Source organism: Adiantum capillus-veneris, chromosome 13 (assembly GCF_014529385.1).
Source record: "Adiantum capillus-veneris isolate H3 chromosome 13, ASM1452938v2, whole genome shotgun sequence".
In the NCBI taxonomy this organism is placed as follows: domain Eukaryota; kingdom Viridiplantae; phylum Streptophyta; class Polypodiopsida; order Polypodiales; family Pteridaceae; genus Adiantum; species Adiantum capillus-veneris.
In genome coordinates, this window is record NC_140943.1 from 74320967 (window position 1) to 74345250 (window position 24284).

General features: G+C 42.6%; 1 protein-coding gene and 1 pseudogene across 3 annotated transcripts; one reads left to right on the forward strand and one right to left on the reverse strand.

Annotated features, from left to right (window-relative positions):
- The first annotated feature begins 8533 nt into the window (after positions 1-8533).
- On the forward strand, positions 8534-9145 carry LOC147444259 (secreted RxLR effector protein 161 pseudogene; annotated as a pseudogene).
- Positions 9146-20254: 11109 nt separating this feature from the next.
- On the reverse strand, positions 20255-23666 carry LOC147444260 (protein NRT1/ PTR FAMILY 8.1-like). Of its 3 annotated transcripts, none has more exons than XM_086527821.1 (5): positions 23294-23666; positions 22813-23016; positions 21952-22405; positions 21045-21390; positions 20255-20906 (listed from the first exon to the last, which is right to left on the reverse strand). In XM_086527821.1, exons 1-5 carry the CDS (start codon positions 23415-23417, stop codon positions 20562-20564), a joined length of 1473 nt encoding a protein of 490 aa, XP_086383947.1. In that variant the 5' UTR covers positions 23418-23666; the 3' UTR covers positions 20255-20561. The 3 variants fall into 3 exon arrangements, with proteins under 3 accessions (XP_086383947.1, XP_086383946.1, XP_086383948.1); XM_086527822.1 differs by having other exon boundaries at positions 20727-20906; positions 21023-21390; positions 23294-23665; XM_086527820.1 differs by having other exon boundaries at positions 20255-21390; positions 23294-23664.
- Between the last annotated feature and the right edge of the window lie 618 nt (positions 23667-24284).

The window sequence follows — 24284 nt, forward strand, 5'->3', positions numbered from 1 at the left end:
TTAGCATCTATGCATGGCCCAGACACTTGTCCAGCCTTCCAAGTTCATCTCTCTCTTACTCTGCATGTGAACCACAGCCTGTGGGTTAGGTCTCCGTACCTTGCACCTCCAAGTCTCCACATGAACAGTACCCTAAGTGGGGCACCGACAGCGCCGTTGGTTCTCTCCCTCTTTGCTCTCAAAAAAGAAGGCCCGCTTGTAGGCGCGTGAACATCCCCAACTCATTCGACACACTGGCATATCACGTTAGCACATCACTGTCAATGATCGCCAATCGGTACACTCTCCTAAGTGCCACCGCGCTCATCAAAACCGCCCAGGCACGCCCACTCACGACTAGCACTCCACCATAGCAGCGCTGCCTTGTGGACACCATAGCCAATGAGGAGCATCAAGCTTGATGCACCAAGTGGGACGCCCGCTTCAGCCTTTATACCACAAGCTCCTAGGTTTGAGCCATATGTGGCAGGCTTTCAGTGATCCACCCCAAAAAATCCCTCAGAGCCCCTTTAACAACCTTAAAAATATTTCTCTTCTTAGCCCCACTTCAATCCTTTGCAATCTGATACTCGATGATCGGATTCTCAAGCCAGCAAAACCTCCTAAGAACCCACCTTACCGGATTTGAATCCCACCCTCTTGGCCACAATCTGACTCCACCAATCACTCCAACCAAACCTTCAAAAACTTGAAAATTCATCTCGTACCACTTCATGGTCAATTGCACCAAACTTCTCCGGCCTGTAACTTTGCAACCGTGGGCTCGATGGACAAGCTGTAAACTCCTATGGCCTTTGCTTGCTACATAAAATGCATACAAAACCTGGCAACTCTTCAAAAAACTCAAATGGAATATCTACCGAGGCGACCAACCCGACACACACTTGGCCTGTCCATCTCAGATCTGCAAACACCTTCAACTTCAAAGCACCGTATCTTGCAGTCTACAGCTTCGTTTGGCAAGTTTTTTGGACTTGCTGCTTCAACACTTCAATCTCTACATATTCATGCTAGAAACTAGTACCTTGAACTTTCTTCACCCGCCACCCTGTCAAGCCCTATCTGGAGCCCATCTGGTCTAGAAAACCACATAAGGCATACATCTACACTGCTACTGATCTACCTAGGCTCTTTGTAGTTGCTCTAGCCCTTTTCCATGCATCTACTAACCTATATATACCTGCTTGTACCACCTACTATGGTCGACACACTTTGCTTGCACCAACGGGTGGTGCTCTGTCAACTGAAATGTTCAATGGTCAAAGTGTGAATTGAAATAGGTGGTGGAGCTAGGCATTGGCCCCATTTTCACAGAGCTTGAAGATCCAAAGGATTGGGTAGCAGATTTTGAGCTATGGAAGTTGTTGATGCATATGGTGGTAGACGCAAAGAAGTTGCAAACGATACCATTGCTAATGCATGGACATGCAAAGGTGTGGCTTTTGGTCTGAAGGGTCGTGATTAAAGCTCATGGAAAGAGCTGTAAACTCAATTTCTTGAGCGGAATTGAAAGGTTGTTTCTTCGAGAGAAGCAGGTGCAAAGGTGAAGGGGTGAAAGCATGTTAATGTGTCACACTTTTTCATGTCCCGGACAATGCTAACTAGCACAAATTTGACATATGTTAGCTAGTACAATAACAAGAGCTACATCTCCAAGATCTATGATGTGTGATATATCAATCGAAAGATCTTGAAACAAGGAATCCAAATATGCAACCTCCGACAAATTTTGATATTATTTGTTAAAATTTTACTGGACACCCAACTTTTTTGAGATGTGCTAACTTGAAAATGCTAACTAGCACAAAAAGCGTGACACGTTGTTAGGAGTTTTTTGGAAGAATTGATTGCCCATATGTACATACACATGCATGGTGCATCGAATAAATTGCCCATTTTCTAGAGCCAGGTGGTTGTGTGGGGCCCACATGTGTACAGGTAGGACAGCATGTACATAGTGCATCGATTTTCATCATCACTAGTACCAATGTGTTTTTTCTATAATAATGAGGAGTTGATAGCACGTAAAAATTCTCGATAAATCTATCCACGTGCCGACGACATGAGGTAAGCAGGTGCGTCAGATGGCATCTAGTGGCGTCAGGAGGTCGAATGGGGTCAATACTTGCACGTGGTAAGCAGGGACACAACGTGGGTGTTTTCTTGTGATGATTATGCAAAAAGGTCATCATGAGGACTATATTTGGGGGCCACTTCACGTGGTTACGGGATGCATTATTGGAAAAAGTTGAGTGCCAGGTGTGCGGATGGATGTAGAAGGGTGACAAAAATGCACTACGTGACCAGTTTTTGGTATATTCGGGGTCCGTTTGAGGTCAACTAAAAGGCCAAAGGTGCCCAGGGGATAAAGTGAAGTGTGGACACTGAAAAACATGAGAAAAAGACCAGAAAAACGTGGAGATAAGAGGAGGAACAGTTGCAACTCAGTTTTTGCTGTTTTTAGAGCCTGTTTTGGCCATAAACTGCTCATCCAAGGTCGGATTTGAGCACTTTGATATTGTAGGCTGGGGTTTTTTGCCACTTTGGATGAAATGGCGTTATCCATTTTGCCAAATTCCTCACTTTTTCTTGTTGTTTTTTCTGTGTAAGTTTCTCTTGTGAGCGAAGCCTCTGTTCAAATTTGTGATTGTATCTGGCATATTTCATCCATATTGTGTGAGCTATTTGCCCCATTGGTGTTGGCTCAAGATCAATTGTATCTAAACATCAGAAATATTTCTCTTTTGAGTTGAGTTTTTTGGGTGTGTGTGTGTGTGTGTGTGTGTGTGTGTGTGTGTGTGTGTGTGTGTTGAGTGGGCAAATGGATAGTCTCTCTCTTCTCACTCCATTGGTGTGTTCCCTGTCTCGGCCAGGTGGGTTGTGTAAGGCGAGTGGGACCCCATAGTGTGTCTGTGTGTATTATCCCAAGAGTGTGTGTCGGGTGATCATAGAGTCATTGTGTGTGTTTCCATCCTGCTCACAACATTAACATGCTTTCATCCGAAGGCACTGCATCAAGATGTAAGTCAAGATTTCTTGAGCAATTTGAAGCTTGTTGGAGGTAGTACGAGATTGCTACGGGGTTTAGTGGCAACTTGTACTTAAAGTTGTCAAAGTTCCTTGATTGCTTGCATCCAAAAGGTGGAGTTTGATGCGGATAGCTATGATGATATGGTGTAATTGGCCAAGGTGAAGAGTAGGAAGGTGAAGGGAAAGCTTGAGCTGAGCTTGCTAAAACCTGCAAATTATATTCCTATTGCGATGGTAAGAGTATTCTATGGTTGAATCAAAGGTGCTACCAGCTCTTCAAAGTGTGGAACCTGTTGAGGTAATTACAATGGTCAATTTTTCTCCTTGGAATTTTTATGTTTGTGGTGTCTATGCTGATGGTTGATGAGCTTGTCAAAATGAGGATAAGTTCTCCGTGGAGGAGGACCAGACAAACTATCTCTGCAAACCAAGTTCATCAATTCCATTGGGTGCATGCCATTAGAGTAAATGTGCACATTGATAGGAAACTATTCTTCTAGCAATGTATTGCACTCCTCTTTGGTGCAGAGTTATTAAGGAATATTCTAAACTCTTGTATTTGATTACTCTTATATTGGATTGCTTTGAAATTGTACAACCAAAATCTATCGTTTGATACAGTATAATGAGTGCATAAAGCAAATGGAAAAGTACAAAACCATAAGTTGATTATTAAAATTTCTATTCAATTACAGAATGGGATATAATGTTATCTTCAATAAGTACATATATGGCTAATTATACAAATACTATATATATATGCACCATAGTATGAAACTTTGGTAGAAGTTGGTCATTACCGGGCAGAGTTGAACCTTGAATTCCTCCCTCCCCCCCCCCCCCCCGCACAACAGCAGCTTTGAGCATCGTTAGAAGAGGATGCAACCCAATAGAAAATAGAAAAGGGACCAGTGGGCATCTATAATGGAAATGGCCTATGAACTTTGAGAATAACGGAATTAAGAGACTTCGAGTGAGCATTTTTGTGGGATTACTTTGAGAACATAGAGGGTGAGCTTCATTGATGGTAGCAACATAAACATAGTATTTAATTAACTTGGCATGAACAATACTTTTTCAAGAGAGAGAGTATTAGAGAACGTGACAATAGTTGAGGAGCGAATTTAAATTCTCCTTTCAAGAAACTTCATGTTGGCAGCCATGCGATCAAACCATAGCACCCCTAGGATAGCATCTTCATGTTGGAGAAAAGAGATGAAAAAGTCTTCTTTGTCGACATAGCTTTGGACATGAAGCCTCAACTTCCCAATCAAGGGAGTAACAAAGACTTGTTGTCCCTTGAAAGGTGTGTGAGCCGCTACAATATCTCCAATCTTGAAAGCTTGAATGGCCAACTTGGTGGCCAACTCCGTTGATATGAAGTTTTGAGTAGAGCCAAGGTCAAACCAGATGAAGGCATCATGCTCCCTTACCTTTCCCCAAGCATAGGAGAGAGATGATCCTTTGCAATGAGCATCCTCTTTTGGAGCTTCGATGGTGGAAGCCCTAGGAGTCTCATTACAAGCATTTTTCTTGGGGCAAGAATGATAGCCATGTCCTTGCTCCCCAGACTTAAAACACTTATGGTCCTTGCAAAAAGCTTCAAGCTCTTCATGAGAGAGTTTTTTTTACCTTTGTAAACTCCCTTCTCCTTGGACCTATTGTTGTTGTTGTTGTTGTTGTTGTTGTAGGAAGTGTCTTGGGAAGAATTTTGGGCATTGGTTTTCCCCTTTGCATCATGTTTGTCTTTGTTTTCCATGGTTTTGACATTCCTTTTAACCCCTTGTTGGAAATTGATGCGGGAAGCAACCATGGTGTGGTGGATTACTTCGGTGATAGAACCAGGCCGTTGGGAGTTGACATACTCGGCCATTTCTTTAGGCAATCCCGCACAAAATTGTTGCTTTTGCTCGGTGAAGTCTATCTTTTGGAAGACATTAGCCTTGAGATGTAAATCCCAAAACTTGTCATATTTGTGAATAGACTTATGTGAGAGAAGATTCAAACTGCACCATTTGGTAAGTACTTTGTCCTTTGCATCGCTTGCAAGGAATTGCTTCATGATGGAAACTCGTAGAGTTTTCCATGTCTTTGGGGCTTCACATTGCCATGAAGGCTAGCCCACCATTGACGAACCAATTTCTGGAAGTGCATAGCTACATGGTGTAGCTTGGAGGACTCCGTGAAGCCCTCGTCTCTAAAGCCGCATCAAATTATTGGATGAATACTTTGTCAGTAGCACCAACGGTGCCATCATAGGTGAGAAAAGAGATACTCTTTCCTCCCTCTTTGAACTTCTTGAGCTTTTGTGATATTTGCTATGCAGGGTATGATTTGTGATGTCCTCCCCTCTTGTATAGCCATAGCTTTCGTCGGGAGAGGAGGAAGGTGATGATATCAGAGCATTTGGTTTCTCTTTTCTTGCTTAAGAAGAGAGGTCATTAAGTAGCCTATTAATGGTTGATTTTGTTAATTATATTAGGGTAAGTGGGACTAGAATCTATTATCAATTTTGTTGAGTCCACTATGTGGGATATGGTGCACACCTCGGGAGCTTTGGTCTTAATAATGGGGTCTTTTTAGACTTGCCTATGGCTTTACCATTATTGAGCCATAAGAAGTCCGAAAGGAGCTATCCCTCAGCAATTCTACTATGATAGACCCACCCTACTACTCTCTATAATTAACCAATTCAAGCCGTGGGTGTAGATACTTAAGTGCTTATTTTCAAAGGTTAAGAGGAGTAGCAACTAAGGCTTTGAATAGAATACACTAAGTAAACACATAAGTATAATTAGCATGGCTGAAAATAACCAAGAGAGTAGAATGAAAATTGATAACTTTGATTTTGCACATGGAGGTGCTAATTATGATGCCCCCATGTTTATCAATTATCTTGTTATTAGGTTGCATCAAGCTATGGCCAACCCTACTTTGCAAGGAAGTTACTCAACAACTTCGTGCTTATGGGATTTCCCTTCCTCTCTAAGAGGAGAGAGAGCTTAGGATACCTCTTGATGAGACCCCCAAAAGATCTCCCATACAAGAGGAGGAATCCAAAGAGTAAGAAAGCAATGAATCCCTAAGTTCCTCTGAAGATGTGGCTCCATGAAGATAACGGTCTAGACGATCGCCAACTCCTCCCATTAGGAAACGGTCAACACACAATCCTTCTCCTCATCACTCCGAAAGGGAACAGAGGAATCAAAGGAAGAAAAGTTCAAGAAAGAGGTCACCCTCTTCTCCTTCTTCTATGTAATGGAAATGGCCTATGAACTTTGAGAATAGTGGAATTAAGAGAATTCAAGTGAGAATTTTTGTGAGATTACTTTGAGAACATAGAGGGTGAATTAATTGATGGTAGCAACATAAACATAGTACTTAATTAACTTGGCATGAACATTACTTTTGCAAGAGAGAGAGTATTAGAGAACATGACCTTAGTTGATGACCGGATTTACTTAGAGCCGGTCCCCCCTCCAAAAGGCGTTTGTATTATAGATTTTCCCATCAAGAGAGACTTGATACAATATAGTCTTTGTGTTCCTTGTGACCTAGGTGATGCAATGAATATGGAAAGCTTCATGCATCACAAGCATACCATAAACTTTGCAAAAAACATTAACTATCCCAAGGCCTCAAAAACCTTCGAAGGTGGAGAGAGCTAGCAGGGAATGATGGTAGGGAAGAGGAACAAGAATCATCCATAGGAGAAAGAAATAGTTCCTCACTTATCATTACTCTTCTTGGTTAGCATAGCATAATAGCATAGTAATGAAGATGAACAAGATGGCCATATTGCATTGAAGCATGGCTCTTGGTTGAATTTGCATTCCATAGCCAAGAGTGTTGATGTAGGGTCTCCATTTCTCAACAAGCTTGCAGAAGTTAATGGAGATCTTGCACTTTGCACTCCACACAATGAGAGAATGTGTGTGTATGTGTGGGAGAGTATACCCCCTCTCATGCTTGATCCATCTCTCTCTCTCTCTCTCTCTCTCTCTCTCTCTCTCTCTCTCTCTCTCTCTCTCTCTCTCTCTCTCTCTCTCGTATTATTTAATTATTTCATTTGGACATGTGTTCTCTTTTTCCTCTTTGAGAAAAAGAACTTAATTATTTATTTTTATGCATCTAAATTCTCATTGGAACCCTTTAAAACCTATCCCCAACAGGATTCAAGCACATCATGAGGGCCATATGTGGAGGATCATTTGAAATGCATCTTTTATATTTCTTAAGTCAACCACTTAGTCAATCAAGCATGGAAACCTTTGATGCCTCTTGAGAGTTTATCTTTGAATTGAACACTTCAAGAACCTGAGTCATTTTAAGCATAAAAATGACCTCAAGCTTTGGACAAGGTTCCCACAAACATTTTAAGCACTTTAGTTAGTAAGCTGACAAGCACCTCCTGCTTGGGTAGGGTTCCCACCTCAAGGTCAGCCCTAGCTTGCCTAAGGTCAAAAGGACTTTTTAACACTAACTTTTAGAGGTTTTTAATGAAGCTAACCCTAAGGTCTTTAAGTTCCATTAGGTAGCATTTCTCTTTAACATACCATCTCTCATTTGGACCCCTTTAACCGTGGCCCCGTGTTGAGACAGATCCATAAGCACATGTCTATATTCTAACCCTTGTTCCCATTTATTCTCCCACATTAAATGATCAGTTTAATATGAGAAAATCATTTGGGTTGGTTAGATATTAGATTTTATGACAGCATCCTTGCTTGATAGATCTTTTGGCTTCAAAGGAGACCACAATTCTATCATTGAATAAGAGCTTAGTTTGACTGCCTGCGCCTAGAGTGTGTACAAGTCAACAAAGGCGTGGCCCAAAGCTAATGGCTCTTTGCAAAAGTACAAAGCTAACATCTCTTTGCATAAAGATGGTGGCTCTTTGCAAAAGTACAAAGCCAGGTTAGTAGCACAAGGATTCTCTCAAGTCTAAGGGTTTGATGTTAGTGACACCTTCGCTACCACAACTTGAATGAAAACTATTCGTCTTGTGCTTGCTCTTGTTGCTATCTATTTGTGGATTGTTTACCAAATGGATGTTGTGTGTGCATTTTTTAATAGACTTCTCAAGGAGGAGGTGTATATTGAGCAACCACCAGGGTTTGAGACACCTCATTCAAAACAAAAGGTTTGTAGATTGAAGAAGGCTTTTTACGGCCTGAAACAGTCTCTAAGAGCATGGTATGTCAGAATTGATAAGTTTTTTAAAAAAACTTCGCTTTAGAAGAAGTGCTTTTAAAGCAAATTTATATGTGCTTAGAGAGAATGAAAAACAAGTCATTTTTATCTTGTATGTTGATCACTTGATAATCACAGATGACCACAAAGAGCTCATCCAATAAACTCGTGAGAGAGTTTGAGTTCTGAATTTGAAATGACAGACTTGGGTTTGTTGCATTACTGTTTGGGGATTGAGTTTTGGCAATCCTCAAAAGGTATCTTCATCTCTCAACAGAAGAATGCAATAGAGATCCTAAAAGCTTTTGGCATGATGGATTGCAAACCTGTGAGCACTCCAATGGAGGTAAATGCAAAACTTTCCATGGAAGATTCTTCTCCCGTAGTCGACATTAAAAAGTACAAAAAACTTGTGGGAAGCTTAATTTTCTTGTGCAACACTAGACCAGATACTTCTTTTACAGTAGGTGTTTTAAGCAGGTTTTCCAACCAACCAAGAGAATCTCACTGGAAGGCAGGTATGCGAGTTTTTAAGTACATCAAAGGTAATTTGGGCCATGGAATTGCCTATGGCATTGGCACAAACACTCTTAGTGGGTATTTTGACTCCGATTGGGCAGGAGATTGTGACTCTAGAAAGTCAGTTTCTGGATTTTGTTTCTCACTTGGTTCTGGAGTGTTTTCTTGGATCAGCAAGAAGCAACCAAACGTCACTCTTTCTTCAATGGAAGAGGAGTATAAATCTACTTGTTTTGCAGCTTGTGAAGCAGTTTGGCTAAGGCGAGTCCTCATGGACTTGGGTGTTTCTCTTGATTCAGCAACAACACTGCAATGCGACAACCAGAGTTGCATGGCGATTTCCAAGAACCCCGTCTTCCATGTATACACAAACCATATTGAGGTTCAATATCATTATGCTTGAGAGCTAATTGAGTATGAAATTATGGAGCTAGAGTATTGTCCTACTGAAGATAATTGTGTAGATATCTTCACCAAAGCTCTAGGGAAACACTAGCTACTTCGGCATCTTTATCAACTTGGAGTTGGCACCCGGCCAACATAGAGCAAGGTGTTGGTATACTTGCAATGCCCACCTCTCTCAGTTTTTCCACCACAATATATGTTGCATAGTTTGTAAGTCCCCCATATGAGGAGAAGCCAATGGTGCACATATATTTGGAGGATTTCAGTTTTGCACGCATTTTTTTATTGTGGATGGTACGAAGCAAATTCAAGACCAACTTTGGGAATATTACTTTCTCCGGAATATCTTGGCCGGACGGCAGTTGGAAGACAATCGAAAAATGGTCATCCAGTGGCCGTTGGCCGGTTGTCCGTGTGGTCGATGGCCGGTGGTCGGATTTCCTTGGCCGGTGGCCGAGTTCTAAGAGGACTTGTCTACCCAAAAGAGGCTACACATGGGCACATGGGAAAGTCCTACTTGGACTTGATTACACAAAGGCAGCCACACACATGGACACATGGCCAAGTTCTACTTGGACTTGGCTATCTAAGGGCGGCTACACATAGGAGTTTAGAGGCTCCCTTACATCTATTTAAGAAGGCCTTCTCACGAGTAATTTGTTAGAATGGTGTGCACACTTGAGGCACACAACACATCCTTGTTGAAGGATTGTTAGTCCCTTGCATTCCTACTTGCTTTAGTTATCTAAATCGCCATCTAAGCTCTACCTTGAGAGCGCATGGGTGGATGATGCCATCACTTTGTAATAGTGTGCTAATCAAAATTTGTTTATTTTTCACTAATCTACTTTTCTTCATATCTCTCTCTCTGCTCTCCTTGCTACTAGATCCTTATTGTATTCTGCATTTCTTACAGCTTCGTGAAGACTACGTACTCAATGCCAACCATTGCCGTCAAGATATTGTCATTTATTGACCTTCCTTTGATAAAGTATGCTGATGACGGGAGATGACCTTGTCTAGGAGTGGGTCAATTCTAAGAGCGACTGTCTAGCTATGATTTTGCAAGCCACAGACATCATGGTTATGGGATGCCAGTGCTTAAGATACGAGCAACACACCTGTTTCGAGATAGGCTTCATAAGCCCTCTTTTCACACTAGGATCCAACGACTCCTTTGTCATAATAATTAATATCTAATTCTCCTAAATGATTTTCTCATATTAAACTGATCATTTAATGTGGGGAAGGCCAGGGGAGAAAAAGCTAGAATATTGGTTAAGCTAGCAGACCGGCCACAGTAGGGATCCAAAGGAGGGAAAATAGGGATCCAACGGGGGGGCCATCTGCAAAAGAGCCATGTGCAACAATGGGCTAAAAAGACCCTAAGGTTCAGCCCATTAAGACTTCCAAAATGCTAAGGTTCCAAAATTCAAAGGTTGTGTCCAAAGGTCAACCCTAGGGAAAATTGGATGCTTTGTGTGTGCCCTAAAAGTCTTTGCACATCCCTACATGGGAGGGGGCGAGCCCTAAAGGTAGGGGATGAGAGAGAAAGCCACACACACACACACACAGGCTCCCTTTACACAAAGGGAATGAGGGACACATGTCAGCTCCCTAGGCCAGATGCCCATAAGGTGTGCCCAATTCCTATTGGAAGACCCTTGAAGTGGACCAATGAGAATTAAGCTAGAGTAAATGTAGTTTAATTAATTTAAAAACATTTAATAAAAGAAACCAATGAGAATTAAGTCTCCTAGAAGACTATTGGGCAGTCTCCCAAAGGGTCCAATGAGCATTCAGAAGCCCTATGGCTTGCCTGATTTCTATTGGCCAGGAGGCAAAGGGGTCCAATGAGAGTTTAGTTTAATTATTTAATTACCTAAAGCTCTCACAAAAGGGGAAAGGGGGACACATGTCAGAAGGCTATCACTTATGCTGCTTAATACCCATTGGCTTGACTTGGGGAGGTCCAATGAGGCAAAAGCCAGACCAAATTAGCAACAACGGCTCGCCCAAGAGAGAGAGGGGGCTGATTTTTGCTGGGCATTGACACACACACACACTCACACTTGACCATGTGTGAAGGAAGAATACTCTATCTCCTCCCAAGCTTTAATGGAGAGCTCATCACCTACTCCAAGCTTGTGAGATAGAAGCCTACATCAACACTCTCTTGGCATGTGGATGCAAATCCAACCAAGATCCAAGCTTCAATGCATGCTCATCTCCTCTACCAAGCTAATTACTAAGCTAAGCTATGCTAATATGAGTGATTATGTAAGGAGATGTACATCTTTCTCGTAAGATACTCCTTCTTCCTCTCAATCTACTCTCATACCCTGCTAGCTCTCACCATCTTCGAAGGTGTGTGAGGTCTTGGGTCTGAGAACGGGGATAATTCAAGTTGTGTTTGATTAAGTGTTTTGCTTGGCGCATGAAGCTTCCATCTTCATTGCACTAGCTAGTCTGGAAGGAACACAAAGAATTGTATTGTACAATGTCTCTCTTGATGGGAGAAACCATAATACAAAGCCTTTTGGAGGGGGGACCGGCTCCATGAAAATCCGGTCCTCAACTGTTGTCAATAGCTTAATTGCTCTCTCTTTTGAAAGTATTGTCGATGTTATCTAACTAGGTGTTATGCTTTTTGTTTCTCTCTCCACCCAAGCACTCTTGTAATTCTCATTAGGAATCTATTCTAATGAAATGCCCACTATGTTCATGCTAATTTCCGCTACACATAAGTTATTAAGCCATTAAATGTTATATTGGTATCAGAGCTCAAGGTTTCTCTTTTCTTGCTCAAGAAGGGAGGTCCTCAAGCTAGCTACAAATGGTTGGTAATATTAATTGCCTGTGAGTAAGTAGAATAGGGATTTTTCAGCCTTGCAGTGCGCCTTCCTTTGTGCAGTTAACGGGGCATCACCGTTGAGAGCTATGGTCTTAATATTGGAGTCCTACGGGGCTTGCCTACGGCTTAACCACTATTGAGCTATTAGAATCTTGACAGGAGCCGGTGATGTTTTGGTGTCGAAAGACCCTCTCTTCTATTCCTTGTAATTAATGGTATTCGAGCCGCGGGTACAGTAGCTTGAGTGCTTTTTCTAAAGGGGTAAAGAGGAGTAGCAACTAGGGCTTGAAGTGCCAAAGTACACCTAAAAGTTGTTAGAATGGCTGACAATAGTAAAGAGAGTGAAATTAATGTTGATAACTTTGATTTTGCTCATGAGCAAGCTACTAATGATGCTTCAATGCTTGTTAACTATCTTGTTTCTAGGCTTCAACAAGCCATGGGCAATCCATCTCTCCAAAGTGAAGTGCAACGGCAACTCCGTGCTCACGGGATTCTTCAAGCTATTCACCATGATAAGAGAACACCTAGGAAGCCTCCTTGTGAGACTACCAAAAGAGGTCTCTCTCCGATTCGGGAAGAAGAAGAGAATCCATATGAAGGGCTCAAGAATTTACTTCTTGATGATGCATCTCCTTCCCAAAGGAGAACTCAAGAGCCGCCACCGAAGGAACGAGAAAGAAGCGAGTCTCCCGCCACCTCGACGGAGATGGCTCCACGAAGACAGCGGGCTAAACGCTCTCCATCACCACCAAAGCGGAGAAGACCATCACACTCTTCTCCACGCCATAATTCAAAGAGGGATGATAAAAAGCAAGAGAAGAAAAAGGCGAGAAAGAGGACACCCTCTTCTCCATCTTCTTCATCCTCTTCCTCTTATGAAAGCTATGGTGAAGACGACAAAGATCAAGATAAGAAAAAGGCGAGAAAGAGGTCACCCTCTTCTCCACCTTCTTCAAATTCTTCACCTTCTGAAGAAAGTGATGGTACAACCTTTGAACCATCAAAAAGAAGAGGTCATAGGAAATCCTATGCCACATGGAAGAGGTCGTCCAAATTGAAGAAATTCAAAGAGGGAGGGAAGAGCATCTCTTTCCTTACCTATGATGGTACCTTTGGTGCTACGGACAAAGTCTTGGCCTTTATCCAGCAATTCGATGCGGTGTTTGGAGATGAGGGCTTCACGGAGTCCTCTAAGCTACGCCATGTAGCTATGCACTTTCAAAAGTCTGCCAGACAATGGTGGTCTAGCCTACGAGCCAACGGTGAAGCTCCACGAACATGGAAGGCTTTAAGAGCTTCCATTATGAAGCAGTTTTTGGCCACCGATGCCAAAGACAAAGTACTCACCGAATGGCGAAGCTTAAAGCTCTCTCCCAATGAATCCATCCACAAATATGTAGACAAGTTTTGGGACCTACAACTCAAAGCCACTGTCTTCAAAAAGTTGGATTTTGGAGAGCAAAAGCAACAATTTTGTGCGGGCTTAACCGAAGAAATGGTGGAGTATGTCAACTCCCAAAGGCCACGTACCATATCGGCGGTAATACACCATACTGTGGTGGCCTCTCGAATCAATTTCCAAACGGGGGGGTAAAAGAAATAATAAGCCCCCGGAAAACAAGGGTTCCAATGAGCCTAAGGGGAAGGACAATGTCCAAAAGTCTCCTAAGGGCAATTCCAACAAAGCTAAAGAGAAGGGAGTTTACAAAGGAAAGAATAAACTCTCTCCTGAAGAGCTTGAGCGTTATCGTAAGGATAACCGGTGTTTCAAGTGCGGCAAACAAGGGCATGCGTACCGCGCTTGTCCCCAAAAGAACAACCGCCAAGATCCTCCTAGAGCTTCTTTGGTTGAAATCCAAGAGGAGGAGACTCACCAAACTCACCACAAAGGATCTCCTCTATGCCATGCTTGGGGAAAGGTAAGAGAACATGATGCTTTTATTCTCTTTGACCCTGGTTCTACTCACAATTTTATATCTATAGAGTTGGCCACCAAGCTAGGAATACAATCCTACGAGATGGGAGATGTCCTACCCGCAGACAGTGCCTTCAAGGGGCAAGAAGCTTCAATCACTCCCTTAATCCGGAAATTGAGGCTTCATGTCCAAGGCTATGTGGACAAAGAGGACTTCTTTATCTCTCCTCTCAAGCATGAGGATGTAATCCTAGGGGCACCATGGTTTGACCGCCTGGCTGCCGATGTTAAATTTCCTGAAAGGAGAATCTCCTTTAAGTTCAGGGAAAAAGACATGTATATAGATGCTAAGGAGATGGGTAACACCATCCCCATTGTACATACACCAGCTTTCAACAAGTCAATAAAGAGCTCTATTTCCGTGTACATGATTTTTGTTAAAAACTCTCAAAATGAACCTAATGCTTTAGCAAAAGAAAATAAAAGCAACCAAAAGGAATTAGAGTTATCCAATTTTCTCAAGGGGTTTCAAGATGTTTTTATTGACGACATCCCTTGTGAGCTACCTCCTAAACGAGGTAATGATGACCATGCAATTGAACTTCTTCCAGGAAGTTCACCGCCTAATAAACCTCCTTATAGAGTTTCTCAAGCTCAACAGGAGGAGATTATGCGGCAAGTGCATGAGTTAGTTGAGAAGGGTATGGTTAGGCCAAGCTCATCTCCATTTTGCTCACCTGTGCTATTAGTGCAAAAGAAAGACGGCACATATCGTATGTGTGTCGACTATAGAGCCCTAAATAGGATCACTATCAAGAATAGGTTTCCCGTTCCACGGGTAGAAGACCTATTTGATAAGCTACAAGGATCGACCTACTTCAGTAGGGTTGACCTAAAAAGTGGCTATCATCAAATAAGGATAGTTGATCAAGACATTGTAAAGACCGCATTTCGTACTACATTTGGTCTTTACGAATACATTGTCATGTCTTTTGGCTTGACCAATGCACCAGCCACATTCAACCGCTTGATGGATAAGCTATTCAGGCCTCATCGAACCTTCACTGGAGTGTTCTTTGATGATATTATCATCTACTCTAATTCATTGGAGGAACACAAGCAACACCTCCAGGTAATATTTCAAGTTTCAAGAGAGAATAAACTTTATGTTAATCGAAAGAAAAGTGAATTTTTCTTGCAAGAGATTCAGTATTTAGGTCACATTATCTCTCAAGATGGCATCCAAATGGATCCATCCAAGTTAGAGGTATTAAAAGGATAGCCTAAACCAAGGAATCTGCATGAACTAAGAAGCTTCATAGGTATGTGTGCATACTATAGACGCTTCATAGAAAAGTTCTCACAAATTGCGGGACCATTACATGACCTAACAAAGAAAAGCGTTAGGTATACATGGTCTGCTAAGAAGAACAATGCTTTCGAAAAGCTTAAAGAAAAGCTTATCTCTCAACCTGTGCTTACACTACCGGATCTCTCAAAACCATTTGAGGTCCAATGCGATGCTTGTGGTGATTTCCTTGGAGCTGTTTTGCTCCAAGAAGGGCACGCCATAGGCTATGAGAGTCGAAGGCTCGACCCTGTTGAGCAAGCTCTAGGCATATACGAAAAAGAACTCCTTGCAGTTCTACATGCCTTAGACTCATGGAAGCACTATTTATTGGGGACTCCTTTCATTGTGCGAACGGATCACCAAAGTCTTAAGTACTTCATGACACAGACCAAGCTCTCCGACAAACAAATGAGGTGGGCAAATTTCCTTTCGCAATTTCATTTTCATATTGCTCACATTGCTAGCAAGCATAATCAAGTAGCTGATGCACTCTCAAGACGGCCGAGAGTGAATGCGGTTTCCATAGCAACTCACAATGATCTATCTTCAATGATAGATGAGTATGCTATTGATCCCGATTTTAGAGATGTGATTTCAGCCCTTGCATTAGGGAAGAAAGACGAACCATTTACTTTACAAGATGGTTATCTTCTCTATGGCAATAGACTATGCGTTACTAACTCACTACGTGAGAAAGTAATGTATGAATCTCATGCTCCACCTTATGCGGGGCATAGAGGGATTCAGTCTACCTTAAAGGGAATTGAAACATATTTCTATTGGCCTACCATGAAAGTGAACATACAAGAGTATGTTTCCAAATGTGTGGTATGCCAAAAGACAAAATTTGATAGAGGGAAGCAACTTGGATTGCTTCAACCCTTGCCAATCCCTAATTCACCATGGGAGAGCATATCCATGGATTTTATCTTTGGATTGCCTAAGTCTATCCATGGGAATACGGGAATATGGACGATAGTAGACAAGTTCAGTAAACAAGCTCATTTTATACCTGTCAAAAAGACTATCAAAGCCCATCAAATGGCAACTCTCTTCATTTCACAAATTTTCAAGTACCATGGCTTGCCAATGTCCATAGTGTCGGATAGAGATCCTAGAATGACCAGTAATTTCTGGAAGGGTCTCTTTGAGAATTTAGGAACAATGCTAAACTTCTCTTCGGCCTATCATCCACAAACTGATGGCCAAAGTGAAATAGCTAACCTAACCATTCTCGATCTACTAAAAGCCTATGTAACAGAAGTAGATCAAAGATCCCAATGGGAGAAGTACTTACCCTTAGTGGAGTATGCTTACAATAACACTATACATACTTCCACAGGAAAAGCACCTTTCGAGGTAATTGAGGGAAGATCAAAAAGTCCCTTGCTACTTAAGGTACATGGGAAGATCTTCGTTGCAGATGAGTATAGCCGAGACCTACAAGAATCTTTCCAAAAGATTAAGGATGCTATCTCTATCTCACAGCAAAGGCAAAAGGCTGCTGCCGACAAGCACAGAAGAGCCCAAGCCTTTAAAGAAAACGATTGGGTCTTGTTAAAGTTTCCCAAGGCTCGATTAAGGCACACAACAGGCAAGAATCCTACGGGTCACCAAAAGTACTATGCTAAACTAGCAAAAAGGTACTATGGTCCCTTTCAGATTCTTAGGCCAATCAATGAGATGGCCTATCAACTCAATTTGCCCAATCATTGGCTCATACACAATGCTTTTCATGTGAGCCTATTAAAGCCTTATAAAGGAGAGCCACCTCAAGAACCAACTATTGAAGACCCACCGGAGATCGAGGACCAAGAAGAGGTGTTGCAGCCCGAGTCCATTCTCCGACATGAAGACAAGGTACTAAGAGGCGGTAAGACTATCCGACGATATCTTATTAAGTTTAAGAATTATCCTTTTGAAGATGCTAGATGGATGCAAGGCATACAATTAAAGGATAACCTAAACCTTGTCAATGCTTACAATGCTTCCCAAGAGTAAGCAAATGTACAAAATGTTAAAAATGAACAAAATTTTTGTCTTATAAGACTCTCTTTTTCTTTATTTGTGCACAAAAATGAAGTAGTATGCATGCTTAGATCAAGTTTGCGGAGACGACGTCTCCCAAACACCAAGTAGAGCTTGTCACTCTACTATGGAAGACTGATAGGACTAATGTGCAGACATGCTTGCGGCAGCCTCAGGCTCTCAAGCGCCAAATGGACTAGTCATCCATTATGGAATGATGTCGTAGGGTAACATAGGGATCCTCTACCCGCTAAGAAAATGACTCATGAACAAGCTTTATCTTCTCTACACCATAGTCGAGGACGACTATGATTTCAAGAGAGAGGTAATGTCATAATAATCAATATCTAATTCTCCTAAATGACTTTCTCATATTAAACTGATCATTTAATGTGGGGAAGGCCAGGGGAGAAAAAGCTAGAATATTGGTTAAGCTAGCAGACCGGCCACAGTAGGGATCCAAAGGAGGGAAAATAGGGATCCAAAGGGGGGGCCATCTGCAAAAGAGCCATGTGCAACAATGGGCTAAAAAGACCCTAAGGTTCGGCCCATTAAGACTTCCAAAATGCTAAGATTCCAAAATTCAAAGGTTGTGTCCAAAGGTCAACCCTAGGGAAAATTGGATGCTTTGTGTGTGCCCTAAAAGTCTTTGCACATCCCTACATGGGAGGGGGCGAGCCCTAAAGGTAGGGGATGAGAGAGAAAGCAACACACACACACACAGGCTCGCTTTACACAAAGGGAATGAGGGACACATGTCAGCTCCCTAGGCCAGATGCCCACAAGGTGTGCCCAATTCCTATTGGAAGATCCTTGAAGTGGACCAATGAGAATTAAGCTAGAGTAAATGTAGTTTAATTAATTTAAAAACATTTAATAAAAGAAACCAATGAGAATTAAGTCTCCTAGAAGACTATTGGGCAGTCTCCCAAAGGGTCCAATGAGCATTCAGAAGCCCTATGGCTTGCTTGATTTCTATTGGCCAGGAGGCAAAGGGGTCCAATGAGAGTTTAGTTTAATTATTTAATTACCTAAAGCTCTCACAAAAGGGGAAAGGGGGACACATGTCAGAAGGCTATCACTTATGCTGCTTAATACCCATTGGCTTGCCTTGGGGAGGTCCAATGAGGCAAAAGCCAGACCAAATTAGCAACAAGGGCTCGCCCAAGAGAGAGATGGGGCTGATTTTTGTTGGGCATTGACACACACACACACTCACACTTGACCATGTGTGAAGGAAGAATACTCTATCTCCTCCCAAGCTTTAATGGAGAGCTCATCACCTACTCCAAGCTTGTGAGATAGAAGCCTACATCAACACTTTCTTGGCATGTGGATGCAAATCCAACCAAGAGCCAAGCTTCAATGCATGCTCATCTCCTCTACCAAGCTAATTACTAAGCTAAGCTATGCTAATATGAGTGATTATGTGAGGAGATGTACATCTCTCTCGTAAGATACTCCTTCTTCCTCTCAATCTACTCTCATACCCTGCTACCTCTCACCATCTTCGAAGGTGTGTGAGGTCTTGGGTCTGAGAACGGGGATAATTCAAGTTGTGTTTGATTAAGTGTTTTGCTTGGTGCATGAAGCTTCCATCTTCATTGCACTAGCTAGTCTTGAAGGAACACAAAGAATTGTATTGTACAATGTCTCTCTTGATGGGAGAAACCATAATACAAAGCCTTTTGGAGGGGGGACCGGCTCCATGAAAATCCGGTCCTCAACTGTTGTCAATAGCTTAATTGCTCTCTCTTTTGAAAGTATTGTCGATGCTATCTAACTAGGTGTTATGCTTTTTGTTGCTCTCTCCACCCAAGCACTCTTAAAATTCTCATTAGGAATCTATTCTAATGAAATGCCCACTATGTTCATGCTAATTTCCGCTACACATAAGTTATTAAGCCATTAAATGTTACACCTTGATAAAGGCTTGGCTAGCTATACGCCTGACTGGGGCCTTGAGGTCATCCCAGAACTCTCTGAAGAATTCAGTGGTCAAACCATCCCAACCAGGGGACTTCTCCTTGCCAAGAGCATGCAGCGCAAGTGAGCATTCATCTTCAAAAAGAGTCATCTCAAGACGATTGGCTTCAGCTTGGGAAATTTTCCTATTAACACTCTCGAGCGCTTCTTGAGAGCGGGTCTCTGGCTGGCAAATGATTTGGCTAAGATGATCAAGAATCATCCTAGCCATTACATCTTGGTCTTGTGTAGCATTCCCATCCTCATCTGTGAGCGAGGGGATGGAGCCTCGACTCTTCTTGATTTTCAAGGCCCTAAAAAAATGTGCTTGATTAGCGGCCTCTGGCTGGAGGAAGGTCTCCTTGGATATTAATCTATGTAAATTCATATGTACATATATATATACATATTTATATGTGTATGTGTTCATACTTATGTACACACATACATGTATACACATGGATGTGTGTGTATATTTATACATGTGTTTCAGTAAGACGTTTCGGTAAGTCCTTCAACCCATTTCAGGGCTGAAGCGTTTCTCAGTGGCATTGCTTGTAAATGTAGTTTGCTTGTACCCTTTCCATCCCTCCACCTTCCCCTTTGCCAATGCACATTTGCAAGTTTGTATCTCTCATATTAAAGAAGCAAAAAACTCTTCATTTGTGGTCTTTTGATTTGAAGTCCTAAACACCCAAACCACCTGCTTAAAAGTTATTCCTTCAAAACCGAGCTCTCTCCATAGCTTATGCACAATAGCCGAGTTATGACAGAAGAGCCAACCCAAAAACGGGATTTTTAATGCAGAAAACCTTACATATATATCAACCACGAGGGCTTTAGCATGCATGCAATATCAACTCCACTTGATATGAAATTTTGGTAGGATATTATAACATTATGACAAGATATTATTATAACATTATGACAATATATTATTGTAGATGGCAAGATTATGACCCGGTATTAATGTGAGAGAGCATCTGTAGTATAACTGGATAAAAGTTATTTATTGCATTTTTCTGTTTGGGTTTTGTAGCAGTCCATTGTCTTGTGAGTTTTCTGCAGAATTTGATGCCATTGCAAGCTCAAACTGAGATGGGCGCCGCTGTCCTTGCTTCACTTTCATAGTGCTCATAATTTCAGGATGACCCATCACATGACTCTTCAGCGGAGCCATCTCTGAAATTGTCAGAATCTTGCACAAATATTTCTGCTTTCCTTGTGCTACACCATGGCACCATTGAACAGCACCATCAGTGTTTTTCACCTTATGGTCAAGTCGAGCAAAAGTACCATCATGCTCTCTCATTGCCATATTCGCAAATGCGTTCCATGTATGTGTAAGCTCGAGCGTAAGCGATGTGAAAACCCGGTCCCAATGCCAAAAAAGAAGCAAGAAACCCGTAGAAGTAGTCTGCATGCCCCTTATCCAGATCACTCGCAATCCATCCCGGCCGGCCACCATGAGTGGTGATGGTAGTGACAACAGACACTAAAATAGAGTTCAGGTAGCTGCCCAAACCGCAAAAGACAAGGCCAATGCAGCCACCCACAGAGCGCATACTGTCAAAAATCTCGCTGTAGAAAAAGGCAACGCTACTAGCCATTGATAAGTTTAAAGCGACCCCAAGGAGCACAGTCTGTGGCACAATCCATAAGACTGAAATTAGTATCCCTTGATGTGCCGCGTTTAAGCGATGCGACTCCACCAGTGCAGATATCACCATCACAATTATACTGCCAATAAGAGAAATACCAATCACAAAAAGAGGGCTTGCCCTTTGAGTAGGTGTGTGCTTTACACGTCCAAAGCACCAACGCGAGAGCCTTGCCCTGCCTCCGGCAGCAGTGACAAGACCAGTGAGAATTGAGCTGACTATAGACAACACATTCAGTGAAGCCGCAGGTGCAACAAACGATGCTCCAAAATGTCGGTCCATTAAAACGGCTTGCTCCTCAAACAAGGTGCTAATTTGCGTGACTGAAAGACTTACAAAAGCCAGAGAAATGCCAGCAGGAATCACTCGCAACAAACTTTTCAGTTCCTCAACTTGAGTCACCGTACACAGGCGCCAACAGCTGCAAGTGTCCGCTACTTCCAGGACTGCAGCTTTGTCAAGAAAACTGAAAACAAAAACAACAAACGGGTTAATGTCTCTATAATAAGAAGAAACTGCAGGCAATTAAGAATGATCAGAAAAAGCCATGATCTCCAAGGCTGTACCTGAGGAACAATGAGAAATTCGAGTTGCAGTATCTCATGCACAATACTATATGCCTCTCATAACCTTTGCGAACATGACTAGAGGAAACAGATGCATAAGTTGATAGAAGTGTCCTATAGTTGATAGAGGAAACAGATGCATAAGTTGGATGTCCTATGACCCTTAAACTGATAGAAGTGTAACGAAGACGTTAGAACCGTGCAAGTTGTGCCTATAATAGAAGGCTTTGTAATCTTTTTTCACAATGCATAATAAATTCATTATCTCTCTCTCTCTCTCTCTCTCTCTCTCTCTCTCTCTCTCTCTCTCTCTCTCTCTCCACATGACCCTGACATGTAGCTACATCTCTGCTATGTTGGCATATAAAAAGAATCCTTTCCTAAGACCAATCCTCTCGCCCAACGTATCTCATCGTGGTGAAAACATGAGAACCTTCACAAAACAAAAGGGAGACACCAACCTCAGTGTGCAGGTATGCGGCAATTTGCGACAGCCAGGGATAGCTGATACATCTCCTTTGTACTCATGAAGGAGTGCAGAATCCTTGGGGACAGCAAGCCTGTGTTTTCTCAAAGCTGCCACAAGCACCTGAGTATTTCGAAGGAAGGCGTTCCCAGAAGCCTGACGATGGCGAATCCACCTCAGGCTCCCAGCAAACAGCATGAGACTTGATAAAGATGAGACAACACACAACCCCAATCCCCAAACCCACATGCCCGCATTGTCGATATAAGTTACGACTGTTGCTGCAAGCAGCTGGGAGACTGATACGGCAACCGCCACTGACTGGAAGTACATCTCATTGTCCTTTGAGTCTAGCTGATCCACCCCTAAAGTTAGAAGGTTTGGCGAAAGCGAGCCAGTCATGATGGCCATCATATATAGGGACGTTGTCAAAAACAGGCTTGATGAACCTGTGGAGGACACCATTATCATGGACACTCCAACGAGTATAATGGACTGCATAAAACAGAAAAACCACATAAAGAGAAACAAAAATTGGATCCCCCCCAAAAAAGAAAAAGAACACACAACCGGAACATTGTCCAGGGGTATGCCAATATACGAGAAGATTGTGCATACATGCATGCCTACAAATGCACGAGCATATGCTCACATACAGCTATACAAATGCAAACCACTGGCATGCAATGCGTCCAGGCGTGCGCATGTGTATGTACAAATACATATTTATACCTTGCCAGATCCAGGAAAAGGCCACATCATGTAACATGTACTATATGTTGCGGTCTTCAAACAAAACACACAGGTAATCACAATAGAATACTCAACATCATCTATAGGACCATGAAGCAGATACCTTTGTCGACAGAACTTGGAATATTGATGAAGCCCAGAAAGGCGTCACTCAGGAAAGCTCCTAGAAAAGAACAGAGGAATTGAGTGCCACAAACAGTGGCAACAGTGGCAGCTGCAGCAGCGTTGCTCTCGCCATTTTGAGTCAGAAATATGACCAGGTTGAAAAGAACGCCATACAACGCAAAGTAGCATAGCATGCCGGTGCCTGAAAAGGTACATAATCAGATTTGTGCGCCGAATAGCGAATATCATCTTTGCTTCCTCACTAGTAAGCACATTAGATACTGTGTGCCAGTGGGTTCCATAGCCAAAAGGACGAAATCGGCTAAGTATAACAAAATCAAGGACTTCATAGCAACACCCTCTCATCATGTTCATGTTTGCTTCCGGGCTCCATAGCCCAACTCCGTGCTCCTTAAGACTGTAAAGAAAACCTCCCCTCTCTCACTCTCTCTCTCTCTCTCTCCCCGTTGCAGACTTACCGAGAATGCAATAGGCGCACTTCCAACCGCCCAAGTGGCCATGCGCTGGGCGTCCGCGCCAGTCCATGGTTGATGGTGGCAGGAAGGGCTGTTGCAAGGCGCTAGCTTCTTTAGCGTGCTCCATTTCTGCTCTCTCTGCCGTAACACGTTGCCCATCTAGGCTCTGAGGTCTCTTGGCAAGCTGCTCTTCTTGTTCTCTAAGTACTGAGGGAGCAGTGAGCACCCATACGAGGGGGTGGACTCCTGAGAAGTAGTCATATAATACAAATATATTGCCCCTGTTTGGTTTTAGGAGTAGGGTAGGGCACGCCAGGCCGCTCTCCTCATACACCAGAAAAGTGCACAAGAAGAACGACCAGGACTATGCACCCAGAATCCACGTTATTGCCCCTGTGTGAGTCTTGCCCTTACCTCCTCTCTCGTGGGGTCACCTAAAGTAGTAGTGCCCCAAGCACAACACCAATAAAGTGGCATTAAGAGCCGAGTCCCACCTAAATTTAGTGCATTTTATGGTTTTATTTTTTTTGAAATATAAGTATGTGCTACCCATTTTTTTTTTAAATGTACGGATGGAATCTTGTGTGGATGCCTTGAGCAACCAAAGCGAACTTCGACGCATACACGTGGGGGAGCAACCAAAGCAGAGGTCATCAACGTAGGTGGCATAGCAAAGCAGCGACGCCACCCTCAGCAGGAGACGACCACGCAAATGGAGCCTCGAGGGGTTGGGAGGGGGTTGCGAATTCTTTTTTTCTAAATTAAAGGTGTTGAAAATTAACACCGAAAGTACCTTACTGAGGTGGTTAGTGCAGGGATTGCCAGACTAATCTATCCGAGTTTAAACCCGGAAGATGACCCTGAGTTTTGATGCTCCATGTGCGCCAGAGAAAGGCAGGGAAGGAATTCAAAATTCCCAAATTTGTGTGCAATATAATATCAAAGCAACCAATAGCAGGCCATCATTAGTGTCACAATTTCAAAGAAATAAAAA